At 36.0% G+C, this 24,001-nt stretch overlaps 2 protein-coding genes across 9 annotated transcripts; both read left to right on the plus strand.

The window, feature by feature from the left end:
• The first annotated feature begins 119 nt into the window (after window positions 1-119).
• On the plus strand, window positions 120-8,110 carry mtdha (metadherin a). 8 transcript variants are annotated; one of them, XM_079879267.1, is made up of 12 exons: window positions 120-1,241; window positions 1,805-1,945; window positions 3,155-3,251; window positions 3,402-3,566; window positions 3,744-3,791; window positions 4,470-4,637; window positions 4,951-5,031; window positions 5,149-5,232; window positions 5,689-5,810; window positions 6,805-6,906; window positions 7,011-7,125; window positions 7,870-8,110. In XM_079879267.1, exons 1-12 carry the CDS (start codon window positions 891-893, stop codon window positions 7,935-7,937), a joined length of 1,542 nt encoding a protein of 513 aa, XP_079735393.1. In that variant the 5' UTR covers window positions 120-890; the 3' UTR covers window positions 7,938-8,110. The 8 variants fall into 8 exon arrangements, with proteins under 8 accessions (XP_079735393.1, XP_079735394.1, XP_079735397.1 ...); XM_079879268.1 differs by having other exon boundaries at window positions 3,405-3,566; XM_079879271.1 differs by having other exon boundaries at window positions 3,155-3,239.
• A 5,572-nt stretch (window positions 8,111-13,682) lies between these two features.
• laptm4b (lysosomal protein transmembrane 4 beta) lies at window positions 13,683-22,719 on the plus strand. Its single transcript, XM_079877876.1, has 7 exons — window positions 13,683-13,975; window positions 15,220-15,337; window positions 18,160-18,233; window positions 18,436-18,558; window positions 18,642-18,740; window positions 19,356-19,451; window positions 22,055-22,719. Exons 1-7 carry the CDS (start codon window positions 13,880-13,882, stop codon window positions 22,127-22,129), a joined length of 681 nt encoding a protein of 226 aa, XP_079734002.1. The 5' UTR covers window positions 13,683-13,879; the 3' UTR covers window positions 22,130-22,719.
• The last annotated feature ends 1,282 nt before the right edge of the window (window positions 22,720-24,001 follow it).

Raw genomic sequence — 24,001 nt, forward strand, 5'->3', positions numbered from 1 at the left:
CTAAAAGAAGATATTTTGACCAAACAGTTGATGGGCCCCATTGACTTCCATAGTATGGGAGAAGAAAAATAATATTATGGCAGTCAATGGGGCCCATCAACTTTTTGGTTACTGACATTCTTCAAAATATCTTCTTTTGTGGCCAGCAGAATAAAGAAATTCATACAGGTTTGGAACATCTTGAGGGTGAGGAAATTACCAAAAAAAATTGGGTGAACTTTAACTTGAGTGGACTTTGAACGCACGTGTGTTCAGGGTTAAGAGGATCGAGAACCTGATCTTATTCAGAAGAACCGGTTAAATATTTCGTTAACCGGTTAATGACATGTAAGTCAAAGATATTTGTAAAGAATTATAAGACTTCCGGCTCCGTAATTGTATCTTGAAAGTGATTCCGCAGAATATACTCTTGAGAGTGTTTAGTCGGATTTCTGAATGAATGACTCGTTTGACTTTTTAATGAATCATAACCATCTATGAATTAGATTCATTTCACTTTTATGTATTTATCTTTTCTGCTGAAATCGGAAATGATCTCATAATTTGGCAATAGGCATATTTTAAAAGAAAAAAATATACTTTTTCGCAAAAGTAATAGCAGTTGAGCTACGACATAACTCGTTCAGATAAACCAGAATCGGAACTAGAATATTTACATTCCGTTCGATTCCTTTCTCTTTGATTTCCAGTCCAACAATGCAGCGCCCTCATATGACGCCCGAAAGTGTTGTCTAGGTAGCCAGATCGATAGGTATTGAGACACAACTATCATGTAAGAAAGCAAGCAATTCTAAAGCCACTCCCTCCTGCCGTTCACTGACTCTCTCCCGCTGCCAGCAGCAGGAGCTCATTATTCGTCTCTTCGTGCGGTTCTTGTCCGCTTGCTTAAAATGGACCAGGACTGGCGAACTTTAGCCACACAGCGAGCCGAATACGTGTCCGACCGTATCCGCGGGCTGCTGTCCTCCGGCCTGGATTTCCTCCGAGCCGAGCTGGGGGTTGATCTGGGGATAAAGCCGGACCAGTATCCGTCGTGGCTGATTCTGAGCACGGCTCTTATCGGGCTGATTGTGCTGGTGGTGCTCGCGGCCTGTGGACGGAGGAAGCGCCGAGCTGTCCCTGTTACTGTGAGTCCCACCACCGTCGCCGAGATCCCGGTCAAGACCGCCCTGCCACCGAAGACTGTGAAGACCGAGCCGAGCGAACCGAAGAAGAAGAACAAAAAGAAAGCATCCGATAAGGTAAGCGGCCTGTGATCGTGATTTCCTAGAGCTAATGGCTGTTATCTCATAACCAAGACAACTGCCTTCCTAGACAGCTCTTTTGGACACTTATGTGACACCCGAATTTAAGATAGATAGGCAGCTTGTTAAGGTTCTGAGATGCAGTCCTATAAATCATATGCAACTTGTTAGAGATTAGCACGAGTAGCTGCTAACGTGCTAACCTGTCAAAACCAGTTAGAAACCGCTATTGATATAGAAATCTTTTCCCTATCTAAATTATTTCATTCTAAATTGTTTATAGTCCCCTTTAAGATTAAATTAACAAATCAGGCGTTGTTATTAAATTACGAGTGTCGTGCTACAAGAGACACGAAGGCGATATAAGAGCCACGTAGCACTGTAGAGCTGACCGGTTAACTAACGCTTTCATAACTTTCGGTTTTGCTAAACACCAGCTTTTGTAAGGCTTACGCACATTGTGACAGTATTCGTGCCCTAAGGGAAGTTTTCAAGCACTGTCAGTTCATAGAGGAAGGAAATGTGGAGTTTGTTGGTTTGTAACTGTCATGTGCTCGCAGCAGAAGGCCCAGGCGAATGGACAGACGGTGGCTGAACCTCAGCAGGAAATCAAAGTCACCGAGGAGAAGAAGAAGAAACCCCCTCCTTCACCAGCACCAGCTCCAGCTCCAGCACCAGCACAGACACCTGCTGATACAAAGGTTGTTCCACCTAGTATTCATTCTGGTTTCATAGAGGAAGTCTATTGGGTTGTTTATATATTTGTAGTAACAATAACTGTAGTAGTATTCAAGGCATTTTGGCAGCTACTTTAGAAAAGGGTGGTTTGCTCTGAAATAGCAAAACAGTTTGAAAAAAAATTTGTCCTACGTCATTAAGCATAATTATGCAATGATTTATCTTTTGCGAATGTTTATGCGGAACTTTGAGATAAAAACAACTTTATTTACCTAAATTTCATTTGATTATTAACCGACATAAGAAATTTGTGAACGTACGAATGTCCTGTTAAATTATTGAAATATGAACTAAAAATCTTGTGGGGTACATCAAGTGAATATTTCATGTCATCTCATTCCCTGCACTACAGACTTGCATTCTGCTCACTGATCTATATGTATACTAAACATTATAGATATATAGTGTTATATATGCTTGGCATTAACACCCGCCAACCTGCAAAATGTGTGTGGATTTCAGTAGTGGCCTGTAACGCAGTCACTAAATATACCTAATATACCTGCTTCCAAGTTATGATATAATATTATGAGATAATATTAAAAATATCTAGTTTTTCCCTATGGTATCGATGTCAAAATTGTTGCCGGTGAAAATACTGAGTGGCTAGTAAATTTGGAAAACTACTAGCCACAGTAGCTGATATTATCCCTATAAGCCCTGGATATTATCTATATTAGTTCACACTCCTTCCACAGTGTTTCAAATGTACACCCCTTCCAACCCTTGTAAATATGACTTTGCTTGTTCATTCTTGTGCTCAGAACTTGTAAATGTTATTTCTAACACTTCAAGGGCACATTAAAGCTAATTGTACAGCCCATTTCTGAAAGTAAGTTTGACTCTTTTGCTCAGTAGTGCTCTGAACGTTTGCATCAGCCTTGGTTCAGTCTGTAAACAGTGATTGAGAGAGGTCGGGTGTCAGTATCAGGCTGTAATTTGATAATGCAGATACAGCAAATGTAGGGTACATCCAGAGGGGAAACTATGTACTTTGTCCCAAGGCCTCAAACTTTAGGCATAGGTTTTACAAGACTAAATAAGCTTTAAGATATCTTAATATGTCTGAAATGGCACTTTGTATCTGTAGTAAGTGTGAGAATAAGAAGATTCTTGCTTTCTGACTTGTCAGGAAGTTGTAAATGAGTGTTTTTTTTTTGGTTCCTATGTAGACCAAGAAAAACAAGAAGAAACCAAAACCAGAGGTGAAGCCAACCAAAGCTGCTTCCTCCACCGATGGCAAGGAACCCGATGAAGGTATGAAACTAGGTAACCAAACTGTAGTGGCAACTTCACTTTTTCAGTATGAAAATTGTTTGTTGGTAATCAGACTTAGAAGTTGTAATGCAAAATATCTTGCTTAAATAAATTCAAATGAGCTGCTTTGAGAAGGTTCTTTTTCAGTATGACTGTGTTTAGCAGGTGCTTGGGAAACCAAGGTCAGTAATCGAGAGAAACGTCAGCAGCGCAAAAAGGAGAAGGGCCCTGGCGACAGCTCTGGGAGCCCTGAAGCTGGAGATCATGCCAGCCAGAAAGTGGAGCAACCTGTGGTTACAGCCGCAGCTGGCACCAAGAAGAACAAAGGTACGCCTTTCCTTTGAATCCTTTTTAGATTTTACTGGGCACATTTCTGTGCTGATGGCATTGAAGAAAATGTTAATACACAGGGGTTTCCTCTGAGACGTGTGTATTTTTAAGTATTAAAAATAAAAATCTAAGTATTTTTAGTCGTTAGAAATCTTTTTCTTTGACTTATTGTAGAGTCATCACGTGCCAAGGCCGGGAAGGTTGATGTCATCACAGCCCCAGGTAAAAAAAAATAATAATTTGTTTAATTTACAGAGTAAAAAATCTGTGATCATTCCTCTTATTCTGTGTTAAGTGTAGTGAAATATTTAAAGATAATATAATAGACTTTTATGGTCAACTAAAAGAATTTCCAGAATTGCTGTTATTTATTTTTATACACTTTGAAAAGGCATAGATTCCATGTACAATTTTATTCAGAAATTATGCAATGATTAAAAATGTCATTAACAACGTTAATGTTACTAAAGATTTCTATTTCAAATAAATGCTGTTCTTTTGAACTTTAGCCGTCAAAGAATTATGGAAAAAAAAAATAGTATAATGGTCTCCACAAAAAATAAGCAGTTTTCAACATTGATAATCATAAAAATGTTTTGTTGAGCACCAGATCATCTTCAGAATGATATCTAAAGGATTATTTGACACTGAAAACTTCAAATTCAGCTTTGCCATCTCAGGAATACATTTCAAAATATATTCAAAAAGAAAACGATTCAATTATTCATTTCATTTAAGTAGTAATATTTCAAAACACTACGGTAGTTACTGTATTTTTGATCAAACAAATGCATTATTTGTCAACACGAGACTTTTCAAAAACATTTTAGCAACCCTAAACTTGAAACCCTGAACGGTGTCACTCAGAATATACCTTACAAATATCACCTTTTTCTTTAGTGACGTCTAACTGTAATGATGTGAACTCTGTTAACGGTGGAGGATTGATGGAGGAGCCTGTGAAGTCAACGCAAACAAGCGCTTTAAACAACGAGAAGTGGTCTACTGGGAGAAAGACCCTTGGGCAAAAGAACCGTGATAACGCCACCTGGAAACTAGAGCCAGAAGGTAATAGATCACAGTTGTTTATGACCCTGCCTTGAGTTTGTAACAGTTACGGCTGCATTTGAGGGGTTTTAGCTTTCAGATAATTGTGACCGAGCATGTGTAGTAAATGATTAGATGGTAGTTCCAATGAATTCAAACCTTTGGGTTATTACACTTTACTTAATTTTATATTAAGATGTTTAGCATAGTAACAACACCTTTATCACAGTACTTTATATTTTGCAAATGAGCAGTTGACTAAAATTTGGTTCTTAGTAATATTTTTCAATTTTACAGCCGCTGTGGATAAACATGCTGTCTTGTTATTTGTCAGGGGCATGGACTAGTTTTGATGGAAAAATTAAGGCAGAACCAAACCCAGTGAACTTAACAATGCTTAGACTGAACCCATCAGGTATGTGTAACCTGTTATTTTCACTAAGAAGACATTCTTGTAAGGAGCACATCATTTTGTCCTTGTATGCTAATAAACACTACAAGTATTAATCATCTTTTCCCATGTGTTTTACAGGTGGAGAGACTCGGACTAAATCAAACATTGAAATTGGGAAATGGGACAATCCACCCGCCCCTGACAATGAATGGTCCAGCTCCAGTAAGATCAAAACTTATTTAGACTCAGAAATGAGAGACAGTATTTTCTAGATTACATTTTAATACAAAAGATCGGTTTGTGGTCAGTAAAATTTTGTCAAAAAATCACCAAGGCTGCATTTATTTGATCCAAAATACATCTTTAGTGTCATATGATCCTTCAGAAATCATTCTAATATGCTGATTTGCTGCTCAAGAAACATTTATGATTATTATTAATGTTAAAAACAGTTGTGCTGCCTAATATTTGTGTGGAAACTGTGATACATATTTTTTCAAGATACTTTGATGAATAGAAAGTTCAAAAGAACAGAATTAGAAATGTCTTTACTGACACTTGATGAATTCACTGTGTCCTTGCTGAAAAAAAGAAAAATCATATTGACCCCAAACTTCTAAATTATAGTGTATATCATAAAGGACTATTAACATTTCCTGTGTCTCCGTATGATTTCAGATGGTCTTTCCGCTGTGGACCCGAGCTCGGACTGGAACGCTCCAGCTGAGATATGGGGGAATTATGAGCCCAAAGTTGATGCTCCTGCTTTGAAAGAGATTCCAGTCTCCAACCCACTTGTGGTATAAAAACAGTTATAATTCGGGGTGTGCAGTGGAGCCAATATTTGATTATGTATCTGTAAAAATCTCTAAATGATTTCAATCTGTATTTAGATAAAACCGGAAGTGGGTGGGGATTTAACCAGAAGCTAAAATTAACTGGGAAGACAGTTTAAAATCTAATTCTGATCTCGATAAATAAATATCTTCTAATTATAATACTGAATGTTAAATAAAGAAAAGTTGTTTTTACGTACTTTAACTTTATGTACGAGTCGGACTCTATATAAAATGGCTGATTAGAGAACATGGAAATTGAGCGAAAATATTCAGTGGTTAAAAATCACAAAAACTACTTTTACTATGCATACAAATGCAAATCTGAAAAGAATACATGAACGCTTGCCATCTTACAGAGAAATAATAGCCTATCATTATCATATAAGGTTTAAAACATGAAACATAAAGTAGTAGAAAATGTGTACGATTCAGTATTTTAATTGATGTTACTCTTGACAGAGCTGGTTTTTAAGAGACTGCAACGCGGCTATTTGATTTCCGATCGTGCTATGCTTATTTCATTCATTTTAAATAATTTAAATGCATGTATAAAGTAGAAGAAAATGTGTATGATTCAGCATCTTAGTTGATATTCCTCTCGTCAAGCTCTGATTTCTGAGGACGTGCTGAGACCGCAGTGCAGCCATTTAATTTGTGCTCATTTCGTTCATGGAGTTTACACTCATTCACTTCTTACACGCATTATATTGTGTAGTGATTTTTGAGGTTTATGCATAATATTGTGCTATTCTCTCGCCTGTGATCAAGCAAACACAAGAAATGGCTGTGTCTGCTGAATATGTTTTCTATTATTCGGTTGAATTCATTATTCATTTTGAAGCCATTATCTGTGCCTTTCCTATTAAGGTATTTGGCTTTGGGAACATTCCTAGTTATAATTTTATAATTGTACTTTTAGTAGATTTTGCTAAATGTTTGTTCGTTCTGGTTGCAGGAATCAAATGATGACAAGGACCAGGCAGATCCTGCAGGAGGTGGAAAATCTAAGAGACGAAAGAAAAAGAAGAGACCAGAGGAAGAAGGTTCAACCGCTGAGGTAAAAATCATGTTTTAATAAACCGAGAATCGACACGTGAACACTTAAACGTCAACACTTTGTGAATTCTGCATGACTGACCAAATTGTATGTTCCTCTTCAAGGTGACTCAAGAAGGTTCTGCTCCTGCAGAGAAGAGTGTGACTGTCAAGCTTCATCCTCCTCTTGTTCCAAAGGATGAGGGATCCAAGCAAAACATCCCTCCACAGTCTTCTTCAAGTGAGTGAATCATAAATGAAATGGTGAATCTAGTGAGAACGTTTAAAGAGGGCAAATTAGGCTTTTTTTAGTTTGTGATGTCCCTGTTTACAAAGTCCACTCTAAAGGGAGGTATTCTCTATATCAGTAAACACTGTTTCTGAACACCCTGAAACTTCTTTCGGGAACATTTACGACATAATATTCCTCATTCAAATAATTTCTCTCCAAAGCATATTGGAAAAAAAAGGGGTGAGACCTAGTTGAGTTGTTCAAAGCATTGACCAATCATAACACACTGGTCCAACTGACCAATCAGAGCACATTGCCCTTTTCGGCAGGAGGGGCTTCATAGAGACAGGAACTAAACAGAGCATTACTGACAGATTGAAAAGAGAGGTCCTGCAACAATGTGAAATATGTAAAAAGAGTTTGTTTTTTAAACATTTAAGCATAAAAACACATTCTATTAGACCCCAAAAACAGAATTAATACTTTGTAAAAGGGCGTAATTAGTCCTCTTTACCATCAATATAATGTGTGAGGTAAATGCATTTTACCACACAGACCAGTATTGATGCTTTTTTTATACACAAAAATTTCAGAATATTGTTTGTATGTCATTTATCCACACTTTTATCCCCACAAAAAATACATAAATAAAACTTAAGTCCTAGATTTTCAGATTTGGCTTTTGGATGCTATATAATTATATTAATAATGTATGATAATCTTGGTGATGATTTTTTTTTTTTGCTCCCACAGAGAAATCTGATCAGAATTGGGAACCACCGAAGCAAGTTCAGAAGAAAAAGGCCAGGAGAGAAACATGAACTGTGAATAAAATCCAGGAAAGCTTATGCAAATAGATTGTTTATGCAATAATTCCACAGTACAGAATTTTATACTGAAAAAGACTGTGCTTTTAAAATAAAATCCAAAATAGAAACAAAACTGAGTTGGAAGAACTCAGCAAAAAAAAAAAAAAAAAAAAGAAATGAAAGAATGAAAACTATAGAGTAAAGGTGAGCAGTCCGTGGGCTGGAACACTACTTATGTGCACTATTACGCCACACTGAGGTTTGTTAATATCAGACATGCTTTCAGTGGAGCAAAACATTCATGATCATTATTTTCCAACAGATGCTTCATTGATTTTGAACTTGGAGGGTTGATACCATTTGGGAAATCGACTTTCTTTCCATCTATTACTGTTCCTGTGGCACTTTAGTCGTGCTGAATTGCACTTTGCCGTCCAGCAGTTTCTGAAGTGTTGCAGTTGCTATTAGAAGCCACAGACAGGCGCTGTGAGCCCACGTCTCCTCCAGCAGTTCTTCTGTGAGGTGAATTACTGTAATCCTCTAGATCGATGTGGTGGAAAACCAGAGAACAGTTATATTACAGAGAACCTTTTTTAATGCTAAACCTATTTTCTTAGAGCCTTTCTTCCGTCCTGAGTATATGTATTTTACCCATGTAACTGGGTATGTGGATCTTGGAGATGTTTAGAGTTACAACTCTTTCCTTTTTAATCAACTACTAGTTGACTCTAATGCTTTATTTCCTGCAAACTAAAGTAGAAAAAGCCACGCCATATGTATAGAACTATAAGGGCTTTTTTTATATGGTAAAACTCTTTGTAATTGCACTGTGCTGAAGGTTGTAAAATACCAAGTGTATTTACTTTTTTTGTTTCTTGCACAATGTGAACATTACATTTTTGTTCATGTTTGTTTTGACTGAGTAAGTTAGTAGGTTTATGTGATTTTGATTGGGAAAGTTGATAATGATTAGCGCAGCTTTAATTCCATGACACTAAAACAGTATCAGTATCAGGAATCTGTTGCCTTAATCTATACTTAATAGTGTATGCTTTCTGTTCTCTTCCTCATTTTCAAGTCTTTTTAGCAGGTTTGGCATTACTTTTCCTTTCAGATTTGATTGATGTCAGTGTTGCACTTGCATGAACTTAACCATTTATATAGTGATGAACAACGTCCTGATTCTCTGTCCACTTGTGCAAGTACCACTCACTGTAAATAGGCTTTAATGAATGATGATGATGATGAATGGATGTGGGAGGGGGGGATAAAATGCTTATTCATATTTGGGTTGACTTAGTGGTGTTTTGCCCATGGTTGTTTTGTAAATTTCAGTAGATTATGTGTCTCTGAGGGACTCTGGTCTAGCATCGGATGCCTGCCTTAGTTTATCATTCTAGAGGTTACTCAAACTGTATTTCTACAAATTTATGGATTTAAGAATGATCATGTTTACTTAAGTCAATGCAATATTTCTATGTTGATTTGTTAAATAAAAGAAGATTGCTTATTGAGCTGCTGATTTGTTAAATAAAAGAAAATGCCGTTTGGGCTCATCTTGTAGTCTTAAACCCTAAAGTGTATTTATTTTGTTATATATAAGAAATTTAATGTTATAGTTTAAAAGTATCCAATCTGCTTAAAAACCCCACAGCAAAGTCATAATATTTTCATCTTTAGACTGCAAACACAGCACATTGTGTCTTCACTTATCCATCAATATTTGGGTTGATAACATTTCTAACGTCAGTTTTACACTATTTTGCTGCATTGCTAGCACTGGTATTTAAAGGTAGCCTACACTCAGTAACTTTTTTTGGACAAAATTGTTAAAACGAGTCAATACATCAATTTTATTCCAAAACGTGTTGTCTTACCCTGATTCACTTGGTAATATTATAAATGTTTATATTTTAGACCTGAAGGAATGGTTTTCGTGGAAAAATATGTCCATAAGTTAGCAAGAAATCTTAAAGGGGTGGTTGATTATGATTTCACTTTTCTAACTTTAGTGTGTAATGTTGCTGTTTGAGCATACTTTCTAGCCCCTCCCATTTCGAGGGCGTTTTAACTCCTACGGTGGCTGTATTATTTCAAATCTGCCGGCAGTCGCAAATAATCTCCCCCTCGCATTCGTCACGGTGCCACTGAGTGTAAAAACGCGAAAGGCGAAGCTTGAATTTCCAGGTATGTCCCTCTTTGGCTAATGTATTTTCAAGATGGAGGCGCAACATGGCTGCCGCCATTCGAGCGACTCGCTCGTATGTATTCTAAATGGCAGATTCTACACTTACGAGAATACTTGATTAGTTGGTAGAAGTAATTACACATTAATGAGCACATATCATTTTGAAAGAACAAGTGTTTTTTGCTAAGAATCAACTTAAAAAATTACACAGTGTAGCTTTAAGAAATCGTTTTTTAAAGACTACAACAAACGGCTGGTAGGGACTACATGACATTCCTCCCGTAAAATGTACATAAACCCCGCCCCTGGGAACATGCAGTCCATGTTATGAAGAGGAAGAGTTGTGAGCACATTTGTGAGTCTGCTAAAGCTGTCGCATTCGTCTTTTCACATGCAACACAGTACGTAACACAAATGCAATAGCATGTCATTCTTTAGGCATCTTACAGCAGTTCCAACACAGGCGATTTATAGATTATTATGACAGAAAATGCTAATCAAAGACTTGAAGATATTTACTCCACATCAGCAACATAAATTCATCAACTAACCATTCAGAAATGTCCTGTTGCATTCTACATGTTGTCACTTCTTGATTCTCTCCATTATTGTCCGACTCCAGTTTAAACATAAAAGGCAGAAAAGCTTGTCTGTGTGAGGTAATTGGAGCTGCTAACACACAGGCTCTTGAAACTCCGCCCTCTGTGCGGGGAGCAGCAGATCATTTGCATTTAAAGGGACACACACGAAACGACGCATTTTTACTGACCCTCAAAAAGGGACAACTTTAACAAGCTGTAAAAAATGATCTGTGGGGTCTTTTGAGCTAAAACTTCAAATACACACTCGGGGGACAACAGAGACTTATTTTACATATTGTAAAAAGGGGCATTATATCACCCCTTTAAAACCTCCGTGGAGTGGAGTCACCTGTTTAAAAAAAACGCGACAGAGCGTGTAATAAAACCAGAATCAACTTTGGCTTGGCTTTTCAGAAATGGTGAGATATGAGGGATTTAAAATGTTGTACTAGCGATGCAGATATGGTATTTTATTGAACCAATAAACCGCCATATAGCTCTCTAACAGAGTTAATTGTGAAGCATTATCTATTGTGAAGGGTCATTTCATTATGGTTGTAGCGCTGTGTGTGCTGTAATTTATTTTCAAGGAAGTACCGTGTCTATTAATGGGTAAAGCAACAGTAACATCTTCAGCTAGTCAGCTTGAGATCCTTTCCATCTACACTGGTTATTTCTCTTACGCCCAGTAGTGAGTGTTTTATGAGCAATAGGACAAAGAACCATATTCATCCACACAGTCACACAGGGCCGAAGCACAACCAAAACAATGATCTTCCGCAAAATGCATGCAGTTTTGGTTACATAGTGGACCTTTAAAGAAATACAATCCTTTTTATTATTATTATTTTATTGTTTTTATTTTTTATTATTATTATTTCGAATCTAACAAAAGCATGCACTAGAAAAAAATACTGGACAATATAGATTTGATGGTTTTCACTAGATTTTACTGCATCCTGAATTGTGCAGTCTCGTGTCACGTGTATGAGACTGACCTCTCCTACCTATTTCTCATTTCATTTAGGATCTGTGGCACATAAATCCTTTTCCATTGATTTGTTCTTCAATTTGTTGATTTATTTGATACAATAATACAGTAAAATAGTAGGCTGTTATAAAATATTTTTTACAATTTAAAATAACTGGTTTTGATTTAAATAAATGTTTTGTATTTCAAATGTAATTTATTCCAGTGATGACAAAGCTGAATTTTCGTGCAAAAAAAAAAAAAAAAATCAGATTAATATCAATGTTGAAAACACTTTACATCATAATGCATCTTAATATTTTTATGGAAACCGTGATACTTTTTTTTTTCAAAATTCTTTGATGAATAGGAAGTTCAAAAGAACAGCATTTATTGGAAAAAAAAATGTTTGTAACATTATAAATGTCTTTATTATTACTTTTGAGCAATTTAAAGTGTCCTTGCTGAATTAAAGTATTATTTTCATTACAAATATTTTAACTGACCCCAAACTTTTCAATGGTAGTGTAATTATTTTAGTTAAAAAAGGCTTGTACAACTAAAACCAATACAGACAAACTACAAAAAATGAACAAAAACAAATGAATGAACACAAACAACAAAACTAAGCTTCATATTTTTACCTAAAGTCTAAAGAACAAGTAAACACTCAGGGGATATATATATATATATATATATATATATATATATATATATATATATATATATATACATATTGTAAAATTTGAAGATATTTGTACATGGCAAGAGTTCCAGGTGAACCAGTGAACCTTACACTCTGTGTACAGCCACCATGTTGATTTGTTGCTGTTAAACTTTCTTTGGATGAGAGCTGTAAATCCCCTGATGCAGTGATGAAGCTGCCGCCCACAGAGGCTTAGTGGACACACACACACACACACACACACACTGTCTCACTGGTACGGGCCATCTGCTCTCCTCCTCTGTCACGTAGAGCAAGCCCTGTCCTCATCAACACTGAATCCCTTCATATAATCTCACTGGAGATTATCAACACTTTTGTAAGCAAGAGGGGGAATAAATCTGCATCCGAAGACATGTTTGCTCCAGTTTTTACTTGCGTTTCTCATATCCATCGCCTGTCACTATAGGGATGGTTTTGTCACTATAAACGGTTTAAATGTGTATGTCGATCACAAATGAAAATCATCTCAATCATTTATCCAACCACGTTTAGTCAAAGAGCAAAGACGAAGGGAGACTTTGGTGATTAAAAAAGCACCCCAGTTATGTCATCAGTGGAGTTTTATAACATAGCCTAACTCAATAAACATATCTCAAACTGTGCTCGGATTTGCCAACATGCCAAAGTCTGCAGTCAAGTCAGAGATTATATATCATATTTTTCATGTTGGAGCAAAATTTTTATTTTATTAAATGTTAGGCCTATATGATACAGTAAAATAGCTAATATTATGAAATATTATTACAATTTAAAATAATTGTTTTCTATTTGAATAATATTTTAGCCTACATTCATTCTAATATTCTGATTATAAACATAATTATCAATGTTAAAAACAGTTGTGCTGCTTAATATTTTTGATGAATAGAAAGGTCAAGTGGAGGCATTTATTTTAAACAAAAATCTAGGGCTATTTTTTTTATTATTAATGTTTGAAATGTTATACATTTAATAATTACAGTATGTGTTGGTCAAAATATTTTCCATTTTTACTGTTTCATAAAATGAGTTTGTCTATTATTTATTTTACTGTTTAAATTTGGCTATACCTATAATAGGTTCCACTGTGACAACTTGCCCCATGTAGATTGACAATATTGTTGCTTGTCACAAAAGGTCAAATTATGCTTAACTGTTTCTTCCTAACTGTTTTACATCATCTTCCTCACATAACACAAAAATAAGCCCAAATTTTGACTTCCCGGCGTGACGTCTGCAGTCAAGTGACTTGGTCTGGAACAGCGGGTTGCACCAGAGGGCCCCTGACGTCACATCAAATCCCCCTCTGGTCACGTGGTGCGGAGATGAGCTGGATTAATGCAGCGGTAGGGAACAAACGGGACGGGACGGGAAACGGAAACAACACAGGATTTAACTGCGACGGTGAGCTGTAGCAGTAAAAAAGAAAATCCTTTGAATTATATAAAAACAAATCTTTAATATAAGCTAAAGACACATGCACTAGTCGTGCAGTTTTTGGACGGAAAGATGATGATTTCGCCGTGGGACAGATGGTACACGACCAGCTGCTGCCTGTGTTGTCATGTACGGACGGGCACCATTATCCTGGGCATCTGGTATATGGTGAGTCAAGACGATTTGTTTTAAATAACATATGTAACGTTATTTATAGTTTATTTTATTTTATTTTATAACCAGCATAAACTATTTTTGAATATTGTTAGTTAATTATAAATATTTGCAGAATTCTAATTGAAAGTTTTTTCTAAAATTATTAAAAATGGTCGTTACAAATAGTGTGTTACCTATCTAGACAGCATTTTTGTGCATGCCTAATTCTTGACGTTCAAAATTCTGCACGCACATTTATGATTCATAATGTCATTGTGCTGATGGATGCTATAGATAAAGCAACACCGCTGACAAAATATGAAAAATACATTAAATATGAAAGAGAAAATCTGAGAAGAATGAAATAATTTAACCACTAAATGATTGTTTAACAACGCGTAATTGCTCCCATGATGTCGTGCTTCCTCCTAGTTGAGACTTGTTTTAGAAACAAGAGCTCCTTTGCATAATATATCTATATCTGATGCTTGAAGCTGTTGGCCTAACTAAAGAAAGTTGTCTTATCGAACTGTGTCCAAAGACCTAAATATAAGAGATACTAATAAACAGTGGAATATTCTAGTCACCTCCAGTTTCTTCTGCATTGCAAGGAACAACAGAATTCATTAACCTAAAAACTACAGTGAGCTTTATTGACACGGACAGGAAAATGCTTCCACAGACAAAACATTATCAGAGACAATGAGCGAGGATAAAGGAAATGTGTGTCACAGATTAATTACATTTTCGATATAAATGTCCTTCATGTAGAGCTAATAGCATAATATGATTGATTGGTCTTTTGTTTGGTCTGCAAAGTCAAACAGCACTATCTATCTATATGAATTAATTAAAACATGAATATATATATATATATATATATATATATATATATATATATGTATATATGTATATGTATATATATGTATATGTATTATATTATAATGTTATAATATCATTTATATATACGTATATATAGCTTATTATATTATAATGTTATAATATTATGTATTATATATATATATTATACATGGATATTAAAATATCCAAATGCCTAATAATAAACTAAACAATAAACTTACAGTAAAATACTTTTATTTAATCTGAGTAATTTATTCCAAAACTAAATTTACACTTTAAAACATAAGATTCCTGTTTTCTGCTGATCCTATTTGCTTTTGCCTAAAACCTAATTGATCTAAACATCTATATTGTAAAAAAGTATATATAATATATATATTCTCTGTCCTTTTCAGCTCATCAATGCAGTGGTTTTGTTAATCCTGCTGTCGGCTCTTAATGACCCAGTCCAGTACCACTACCACCTCACCAGCTCCGAACTCGGCACGGATTTGGACGTCATGGACGATGCAAGTACGTTTGAGACATTTAATCTCACATAGTTATTCAATTCCAGTATGAACAAACAGATCAGCATCAACTTTTTTAAGTTCAGCAAGAACTCAAAGACTGCTATCGTATTTCCTGGTGGTATCAGCACTGCTATAGATTCTGGCTCTGGTGACTGATTAAAACTGACTCTCATCAGCAGGATTCAAACTATGATTCCCTGTAATTGGTTTGGGCTGCTTTGCATCTGGCCTCTGTTATATGAAGCCTGTTTTGTAATAGGCACTGAAGTAGACAGTGTACGGTTGAGTGTACTTTAACATATGGAGGGGATTATGTGGAGGGAGCTATTTCAATGACCAGCACCAGTGCTCTCAATTTACTTACAGTACTGAGAGCTCGAGCATCTAAAATTAATTTTATAGTTACAGTGTCTCATTCAGAAGTGTCAGAGACTAGAAAAACTGTAATATTAGCCGTTGACTGAACTGAATATTTAAAGAGGCCATATAATGCCCTTTTACAAAGTCTTGATTTTGTTTTTGGGGTCGACTAGAACAGCTTTTCATGCTTGCATGTTCAAAAAACACCTTATTTTTCACATATTTCACATATTTCATAGAATCCTGTAGAATTCAACCAATCAAATGACAACTACGAAACTTCTGAAGTGTTTCCCATTTTGTGTGCCTTATGCGTACCCCTTTTCCACTAAGGCAGTGCTGGTGCCGGTTCAGAGCCGGTGCCTACTCACGAACCAGTTCTTTGTGTTTCGACAGCCAAAGAACCGGTTCTCGGCCAGGAAAATTGGTTCCAAAGCGGCACCAACTCTTTGCTGGACTAGAACCGTTCTTTTACCACGTCATGCTTACGTCGGGGGCTGGGGGCGGGGTTATTGTCGAACTTCTTCTCGAACGTAACCTCCGTCTATAGTAATCCAGACGAGCAGCACAAATGTGTTCTAAACATCTTCTTCTGACCCCAATATAGGATCGCAAAGCCTGGAGAAACATTTGCAGAAAGACGATGTAGTCCAACATTGTAATTGTTACGCTTGAAGTTGGGAAAGCTAAGACGTATGGCAACGTACACAGTGACGAAACGACGTCGTTCGCTGGGCTCTCTAGTCAGTGGAAAAACAAACAGGTTCTGAGAAGGTTCGCAAGTTGAACCAACATTGAACCAGCACCAGTTCCGAACCAGTTCTTTTTTGGTGGAAAAGGGGTACCTGAGGCTGAGAAGTAATGCTCTGTTGAAACCCCTCCTTCCAAAAAGTGCAATGTGCTCTGATTGGCCGGCTGGACCAGTGTGTTGTGATTGGTCAACCACTTCGAGTGTGTTTCGTAAATGTCACATCCCTTATCATAACCGCGAGTTTCAACACACTACTAACGCAACTCAACCAGGCCTCACCCCTCTTTTTTTCGTATCTCTTAGTCAGGAATTATTTAAATGAGGAATATTATGACATATATTCTCTCCCGGGAGAAAACTCAAGACTACAATGGAGGCATTTTAGGGAGTTCAGAAACAGTGCGCACTGATATAGAGAATAACTCCCTTTGGAGTGGACTTTGTGCTATGTAACTTTGCACACCTTTTTCATGCTCAAACAGCAACATTACACACTAAAGAAAGTTGAAAATGTACAAAAGTGTAATAGGTCCTCTTTAATGTTCAATGATAAAATAAGACCAAAAGGCCATGAATCTCCCTGTTACCAGTGTGTTCAAACAGTCTCCCTTCTAGAAACTAGAGAAGTTAGTTTACTTGCTTACTAGGCTGTATTATTATCCGTAAAAACATGAGATATGCTTGTGTTTTGGAGAGAATGAGTGTCTGGTGGTTGTTTTGGCTAATTCAGTACTATAGATAGTAGGTCAGGTAACTAGTTCATGAGTGCCTGTAATGTCTTGTGAGCACTAGGCTGAACTACTAAAATTTTAACTCTGGCAGGCAATGTGACTGGCTCATATATCAGGCTCTAGCCTTTTCTGATAAATTAGTAAGTTTGTTCATAAATTAATCATTTTGAACGTCAGCATGAGCAATTCATGGTCAGAGTGGTTTACCAACAGATTATTGAAATGATGGATAATTATTATCATTTTAATTAATAAAATTCATTACTATTTACATAGATCTATTTCAGTGCATTTCATTGAAATTTCAATGCATATTATTTCACTATGGAAATTCACTATAATTTACATAATGTAATTTCCAGTTTGTTAATAGCTCTGGGCATTGACACAGATCTTCTCATCTGATTAACAGTCTCAATTTACATTTGATTTGATTCTGATTCGCAAAATCTTCTTCATTTAGTTCAGTCTGATTTGTATTTTATTTGGTTTACCTGACTATATCTACATTTGAGTTAATGTCGATTCAAGTAAATTTTTTATTAGATATATATCATTTTGAGTTCATTTTTGATTAGATATACATATTTTTGAGCAAATTTTTGATTAGATATACATAATTTTGAGTTTATTTTTGATTAGATATATCTTATATTAGATGAACTGATACTTTGAACCGTACAAGGAGGTAATTAACTTTGCATTACTGTAATATTTACGTGTAATTAACAACGTAAATAACATATACTACGAAACAGTCAAATTCAGTAACATTTTCTTTAATATTTTTTCAAAACATAATTTGGTAAACCAAGTTTTTTTCGTATTAAATTTTTCTCGTATTAAAAGATCAATCTGATTTCAGATTGAAATTGAAAAATCTTTCTTCCTATGTCTTTACCCAATCCTAGATGGTACATATTGGCCGTTAAACTCAATATTCATTGTGCAGATCTGATGTGGTTTGTCTTTCCTCCACAGACATGTGTATCGCTGCTGCAATCTCATTGCTGATGATTATGATTTGTGGAATGGCAACCTATGGTGCATATAAGGTTTGACTAGTTACTTATTAAAGTTCCTCCATCATTTACTCACCATTATGTTGTTCCAAACCCATAAGACTTTCTTTCTTGCATTGAATACAAACATTAGGGTGAGTAAATGAGATTTAAGGATCATTTGAAGCTCATTCTGATTCTGCTAAATTGGTTTGTGCCGAGTAGTAAAATGATTTTTTTGTTTTCTATTTTTCAGCAACATGCTGCGTGGATCATTCCTTTCTTCTGCTACCAGATCTTTGACTTTGCTCTTAACACACTGGTAGCAATAAGTGTTGTTGTTTACCCCAACACTATACAGGACTATCTTCAGCAGTTGGTAAGGATCTCACGACTTTGAGTTTTTGATATTGCAAATGTATCATTCTGTTAGTGACTTGATGTGTCATTATGTTTTAACAGCCTGGGACCTTTCCATACAAAGAAGACTTGATGTCCACAAACAACATGTGCCTAGTATTAGCAGTGCTTCTCTTTGTTGGATGCATCTTAGCCTTTAAGGTAATGCGAAACAACTGTGCTTTCCCTTCGTTGTGATCTGCCAGTTTATTTTTGGTTCACTATAGCTAGATGTGGCGCACTGTAAGATGACTAGTGAACCTGTTGTCCTTCTAGAAGCCTGACTTTTACAGAAGACTTCAGATGTGATACAAATCGCTTTATGACAGCCTGCGCGCATTAGAGAGAGGCAGATTATTCTTCTGGGATAAACAGTGTGCTAAAATTAACCTCTTAGCCGCCTCCCCATGCTGTTGTATGCATGACAGTCTAATGGGTTGTTTATTGCATTGTGATTTTGACCAAAGGTTTAATTTCTTGAAAATTAAAAGCAGATATTTTAGGTTTTTAGATTAGTAGGCACTGTATTCATTTTGCAATTTCTCCAATATAACAACAAATAGCTGAGGTTATGATTAAAAATGGGGGGGGGGGAGTGAAAAAAGAAAGAAAGGTGACCAGTTTTTGCACATTAAATATAGGGAACAAAATTGTGATGTTTATGTTATTCTTGTTATATTTTCTGTATCTGTGGCTCATTATTTTTATTGTTAAGCCATATGTGCATGATTTATGATGGTGTTTTATTTAGCATCAACGGCTGTTCTTTCTCTTTAGGCTTACCTTATTGCCTGTGTCTGGAACTGCTACAGATACGTCAGTGGAAGAAGCACTACAGAGGTCCTGGTTTATGTCACTACAAATGACACTACAGTAAGTCAAGGGTTTATTTGAATGTACACTGTACATTCACATTTGCAGATGTTTCCATAATGAACACACATAAACTACCGTTCAAAAGTTTGGGGTTGGTGACGCTTTTATTCAGCAAAGATGCATTGAATTGATCAAAAGTGGCAGTAAATACTTTTACAGTGCTACAAAAGATTTATATTTCAAATAAATGTTGTTCTTTTGAACTTTCAATTCAAGAATACTGAGAAAAAAAGTGTTTCATGGTTTTCACAAAAATATTAAGCAGCACAATTATACATTAATAATAATAAAAGACTAGGTACATGGAAATTTATTTTATTTTAAAAGCTATTTTAAATTGTAATCATATTTCACAGTTTTACTGTTTTTACTGTATTTTTAATCAGATAAATACAGCATACGAGACTTTTCAAAAATCTAAAAATCTTACGACCCAAAACTTTTGAGTGGTTGCTGAATTAGGGATGGGAATCCTAAGGAGTTTGATTATTGAGTCCAGTTCCTTACTAATTCCATGAATGATTCTTTTAGTACATTTGAGAAGGCACCAAATAATTGATCCCAGCTTTATTATTACCATATGTAACTATATGAGGTTTATATTGTTATAAACAAAATATTGGATAAAATTAAATTACTAAATATTACAATTCTCTTCTGAATGTGTATATTTAATATTTGTTTCGATTCAGGTTTGAAAAAAAAAAAAATTTATACCTAAATAGCAATTTTTTTTTTAAACGAACTAATAAAAGGACAAAAGCACATAACAAATTACTAAAACAAACTAAAATTATCATGAAAGCTAATTAAAAATATTAATAAAACAACACTCAAGCTGCATATTAGTCAGTAAAAAATATATAAATGAACCATTAACACAAATAAATAAAATTATCCAGTTCTCAGTTCCTGATCCTACACATAATTCAGTCATAAGAAACAGTCACGTAGCCTGCTCTAGAGTTTATCTCTGCACAGCTATAGGGGATGTTCTGATGTGCATCCCAGCAGGATCATGAATGATGACGCGCTCCTCATGCCCTCAGTATTGTTGAGTCAGTGTTTATGGAGGGCATTAGAGAGGGCACTGTGCTGTGCTTCTAATCCAGTACTGTCTGCCAGAAGAAATCCTGTCTTATTGCCTCTGTCTATCCGTCCCGCTGCTCTGTTGACCCTCACAGGCCTCCAGTCACTGACTACTCGCATATACGAAGAGTTACATTTAACGCATTTGACAGATGCTTTTATCTAAAGTGACTTTCAGTGCATTCAAGATATACGTTTGATCTGTATCTATGTACGCAATTGAGTATAAAAATATTTGTATTTTTAGGGGTGGGTGATGATCGGACTAATTGGATTTCCCGGGTCACTCATCTGAATTCCACAGATGACCTTCCAGCATAATGAGTGGTCAGATTCTTTAAAAAGAGACTGAAAGAATAGAAATAAAAGGCCATTGAGAAGCATAGGGCTTTTTCACTATTCAGCTGCGGGCCGTTACATAACTGTCCACACTTGTTTGGTTCATTTGAAATCCGCTCGGATCCGCATTCCAGCCATCCTGACAAGGTGCGAACGCGATCCCCCTCAGGGCGTTCATGAGCATATTACTAATTAGCTCATCTTTTCATAACAGTACTTAAACAAAGGTGGTGGTTGGTCTTTCTATATAGGGAGGAGGAACTTTTCTCTGCAGTGACAGAAGAGGGTGAACGAGACACTCTTATCCAGAGTCTTATCCATTTAGATTTATGTGCGACTCGACCGTGGTTTACAAATGACTAGCAAAGCAACAGGAAACAGTAGAGAGAAAAGAGATGAGAAGATAAAGGTGAAAGGGGTTTTTGGCATGAGGAACGCAGGATTCGAACCTGTACTTTCCACGTGAGCACCATATCTCAATGGCTTTTTTCAGAATACATACTACTGTGCTACTTTTACTATTTCTTCAGTATATAGTATGTATACTACATTCAGTATGCAATATAGATATTATGGCTACAAATGAGTGAATTTGTTAACATGGCCACAAATGTATTATTTTGGTGCCTTAATTTAGTTAAATCATGATTTAATGGGAACAAATGAAATCGTGGAAAACAAATTGTATGTGCGGGGCTCTGTACAGATGACCTACTGCATTTGCCAAAATATGCATTAAAATATGTATTCCACAATGCATCCATGTCCAATGTGACAAAATAAACCAGAAGTAATATCAGACATGAGATCTTGAACCTCTTTCTTGACTCATTATGCCAATTCCAAAAATTGAGTTTTAATCCAAAAATGTCATTTTCAAGATGAAATATGATAGTTATATGCCAGATGTGTAGCTTTCTACTCTTTAAAACTTTTTATTTAGCATAATGTGCTGTTTTACATACTATTTTAGCAGTTGATATTCAGTTAGAAGCAAGCTAATGTTCATCTCAAACATTGCTAACGTGTCTTTATCATGTGTGCTAACTGCTCAAATTCATTGTTTTCGTTTTTTGTGTCATGATTCGCCTAAGAATACAGCATACAGAAGAAATGGGGAAACATGTTATATAAGGAAAGCATTTACTAATATGCCTCTGCGTTAATTTCAGGTACTACTTCCACCCTACGAAGAGGCGATCGCCATTCCACCGAAGGATCCCCCTCCCCAGTACGTTTCGGCTTGAGAATCACACCACTTTCTTACTACGCTGCCCCCAAACCTTCTCCAAAGAAACAATCTCTTGTCACAATAGCCCATTCCGTCGCCCCGGTCTCCTGTTTGTCGCTGTGTGACGTAAGTCTCCTCTCTGGAGGCAGCAGTATGACTTTGAGACGCCCTTCCCTCGACAAGGCTACCCAGCTGTCCTGGCAACCCAATGCTGTGTGTCAGCTCCAATCTGATTTGCACTTTCGGCGATTATGTGTGGCACTGGCCTTTTTAATACTGTGAACTTCTCAGTAGTGTTGTCATCTACTGATATACCTGAGATTTGAATGCAGCGTGCATGATGAACACGGGAGTTACGTAAGAGCACTTTTCAAATGGGAATTACCTAGAAATGTACTGAATGTAAGAAGCCGGCATTTTCACTTTAATTTCGTTGTACTGTACGAAATGAAAGAAATTTTAAGTCTGGTTCAGAATATAACTAAATTAGTTGTAAAACAAAAAAAAAATGTAACAAGCAATGCTACACAATTTTATCTAACAAAGTGAAATCTTTCAAGTCTTCCTTTATACACAATGCAATAATTTGTTAATTTAGTCTTTTTTTAACAAATCTATTGCTAATCATTACTTAGATGTCGCAAGGATCAGTTGTTCCTGCTGTGAACAGTTACAAAGCTCTATACACTTAATATACGTGATGACTCTGATTTAGATGAGAAGTCAAGTAGATTTGAAACATTTTAATGATTCTGTTGACTGTGTTTCATGCATCGTGGGGGATCTGACTTCTACGGAGACCCTTAATTTGCATTCGCTTGCAAAATGTTTTGGATCTACAAAAATAACGTGTGTTCGCTTGCAAAATGTTTGTGATATCACGAGGAACTTTGCATTCGCTTGCAAAATGTTTGCAAACTCAAAATAAAAAATTGCGTTCGATTGCAAAATGTTTGCGTTCCACCGAAAAACTTTGCATTCGCTTGCAAAATGTTTGCGATCTCCCGAGAAACTTTGCCTTGACTTTCAAAATGGTTGCGATCTCCCCAAAAAAAAAAAAAAAAAAAAAGTGCGTTCGCTTGCAAAATGTTTGCAATCTCACGAGGAACTTTGCGTTCGCTTGCAAAATGTTTGCGTTCTCAAACTTTGCTAAAATTGAGAAACTCAGGGGACCGGAAAGGTTTTGCAAACGAACGCAAAGTTTCTCGGGGGAACGCAAAACTTGTGCGAGAGAACGCAAAAGCAGTGAAATATGTCTCTTTAGGAGCTCTGTCTAAAAGAAAAACAGAAAAAAAATCTGGGTTAAGGTGCGGTCACATTTACTGTTTCAATAGGAATCCACACGATTGTAATGGCGGAAGATTTTTCTTCGCAGATTTCGCAACAGATTTAATTTGGTAATGCGAATTTGCCGCGTTGATGAACAGAAAGCTACTTGGTTTCAAAGCGACTTCTGTGTGAGCTGTGTTTCATGCATCGCTACACTATTTGATAATAGTTAATGGACCTTTTGCTCAAAAAATTTCAGTAATGTGGCCACATATTTACAGTGAGGCACTTAGAATGGAAGTGAATAGCCATTGTGTTCAATGTGTTCATATGATTTTAGTGTGAATTTTTTTTGATTATATCCCATTTTACTACTTCTTTGCCATGACATGTAATGCCTAAAATGCTAAATTGACTATAAAAAAATTTCAAAATCTTAAACTGCTTAAAACACAAGTTTTAACAGAAATATTCATGTAAGTGCTTTCATAAAATTTGAAGCTTCACATTTCTGCTTTTAAATCATCCAAAAATTGGCCCCATTCACTTCCATTGTAAGTGCCTTGATTTTTTGTGATAATCAACAATATGTCACAAATGTTGTCGATTTATCTAAACG

The sequence above is a fragment of the Squalius cephalus genome, assembly GCF_949319135.1.
Source record: "Squalius cephalus genome assembly, chromosome: 8".
NCBI classification, from domain to species: domain Eukaryota; kingdom Metazoa; phylum Chordata; class Actinopteri; order Cypriniformes; family Leuciscidae; genus Squalius; species Squalius cephalus.

Coding starts and splice junctions, on each gene's coding strand:
- laptm4b (XM_079877876.1), top strand. CDS start 13,880: ATGATGATTTCGCCGTGGGACAGATGGTACACGACCAGCTGCTGCCTG. Junction 13,976..15,219: donor TCCTGGGCATCTGGTATATG/GTGAGTCAAGAC, acceptor TGTCCTTTTCAG/CTCATCAATGCAGTGGTTTT. Junction 18,741..19,355: donor GATGCATCTTAGCCTTTAAG/GTAATGCGAAAC, acceptor CTTTCTCTTTAG/GCTTACCTTATTGCCTGTGT.
- mtdha (XM_079879267.1), top strand. CDS start 891: ATGGACCAGGACTGGCGAACTTTAGCCACACAGCGAGCCGAATACGTG. Junction 1,242..1,804: donor AAAAGAAAGCATCCGATAAG/GTAAGCGGCCTG, acceptor ATGTGCTCGCAG/CAGAAGGCCCAGGCGAATGG. Junction 3,252..3,401: donor CGATGAAGGTATGAAACTAG/GTAACCAAACTG, acceptor GACTGTGTTTAG/CAGGTGCTTGGGAAACCAAG.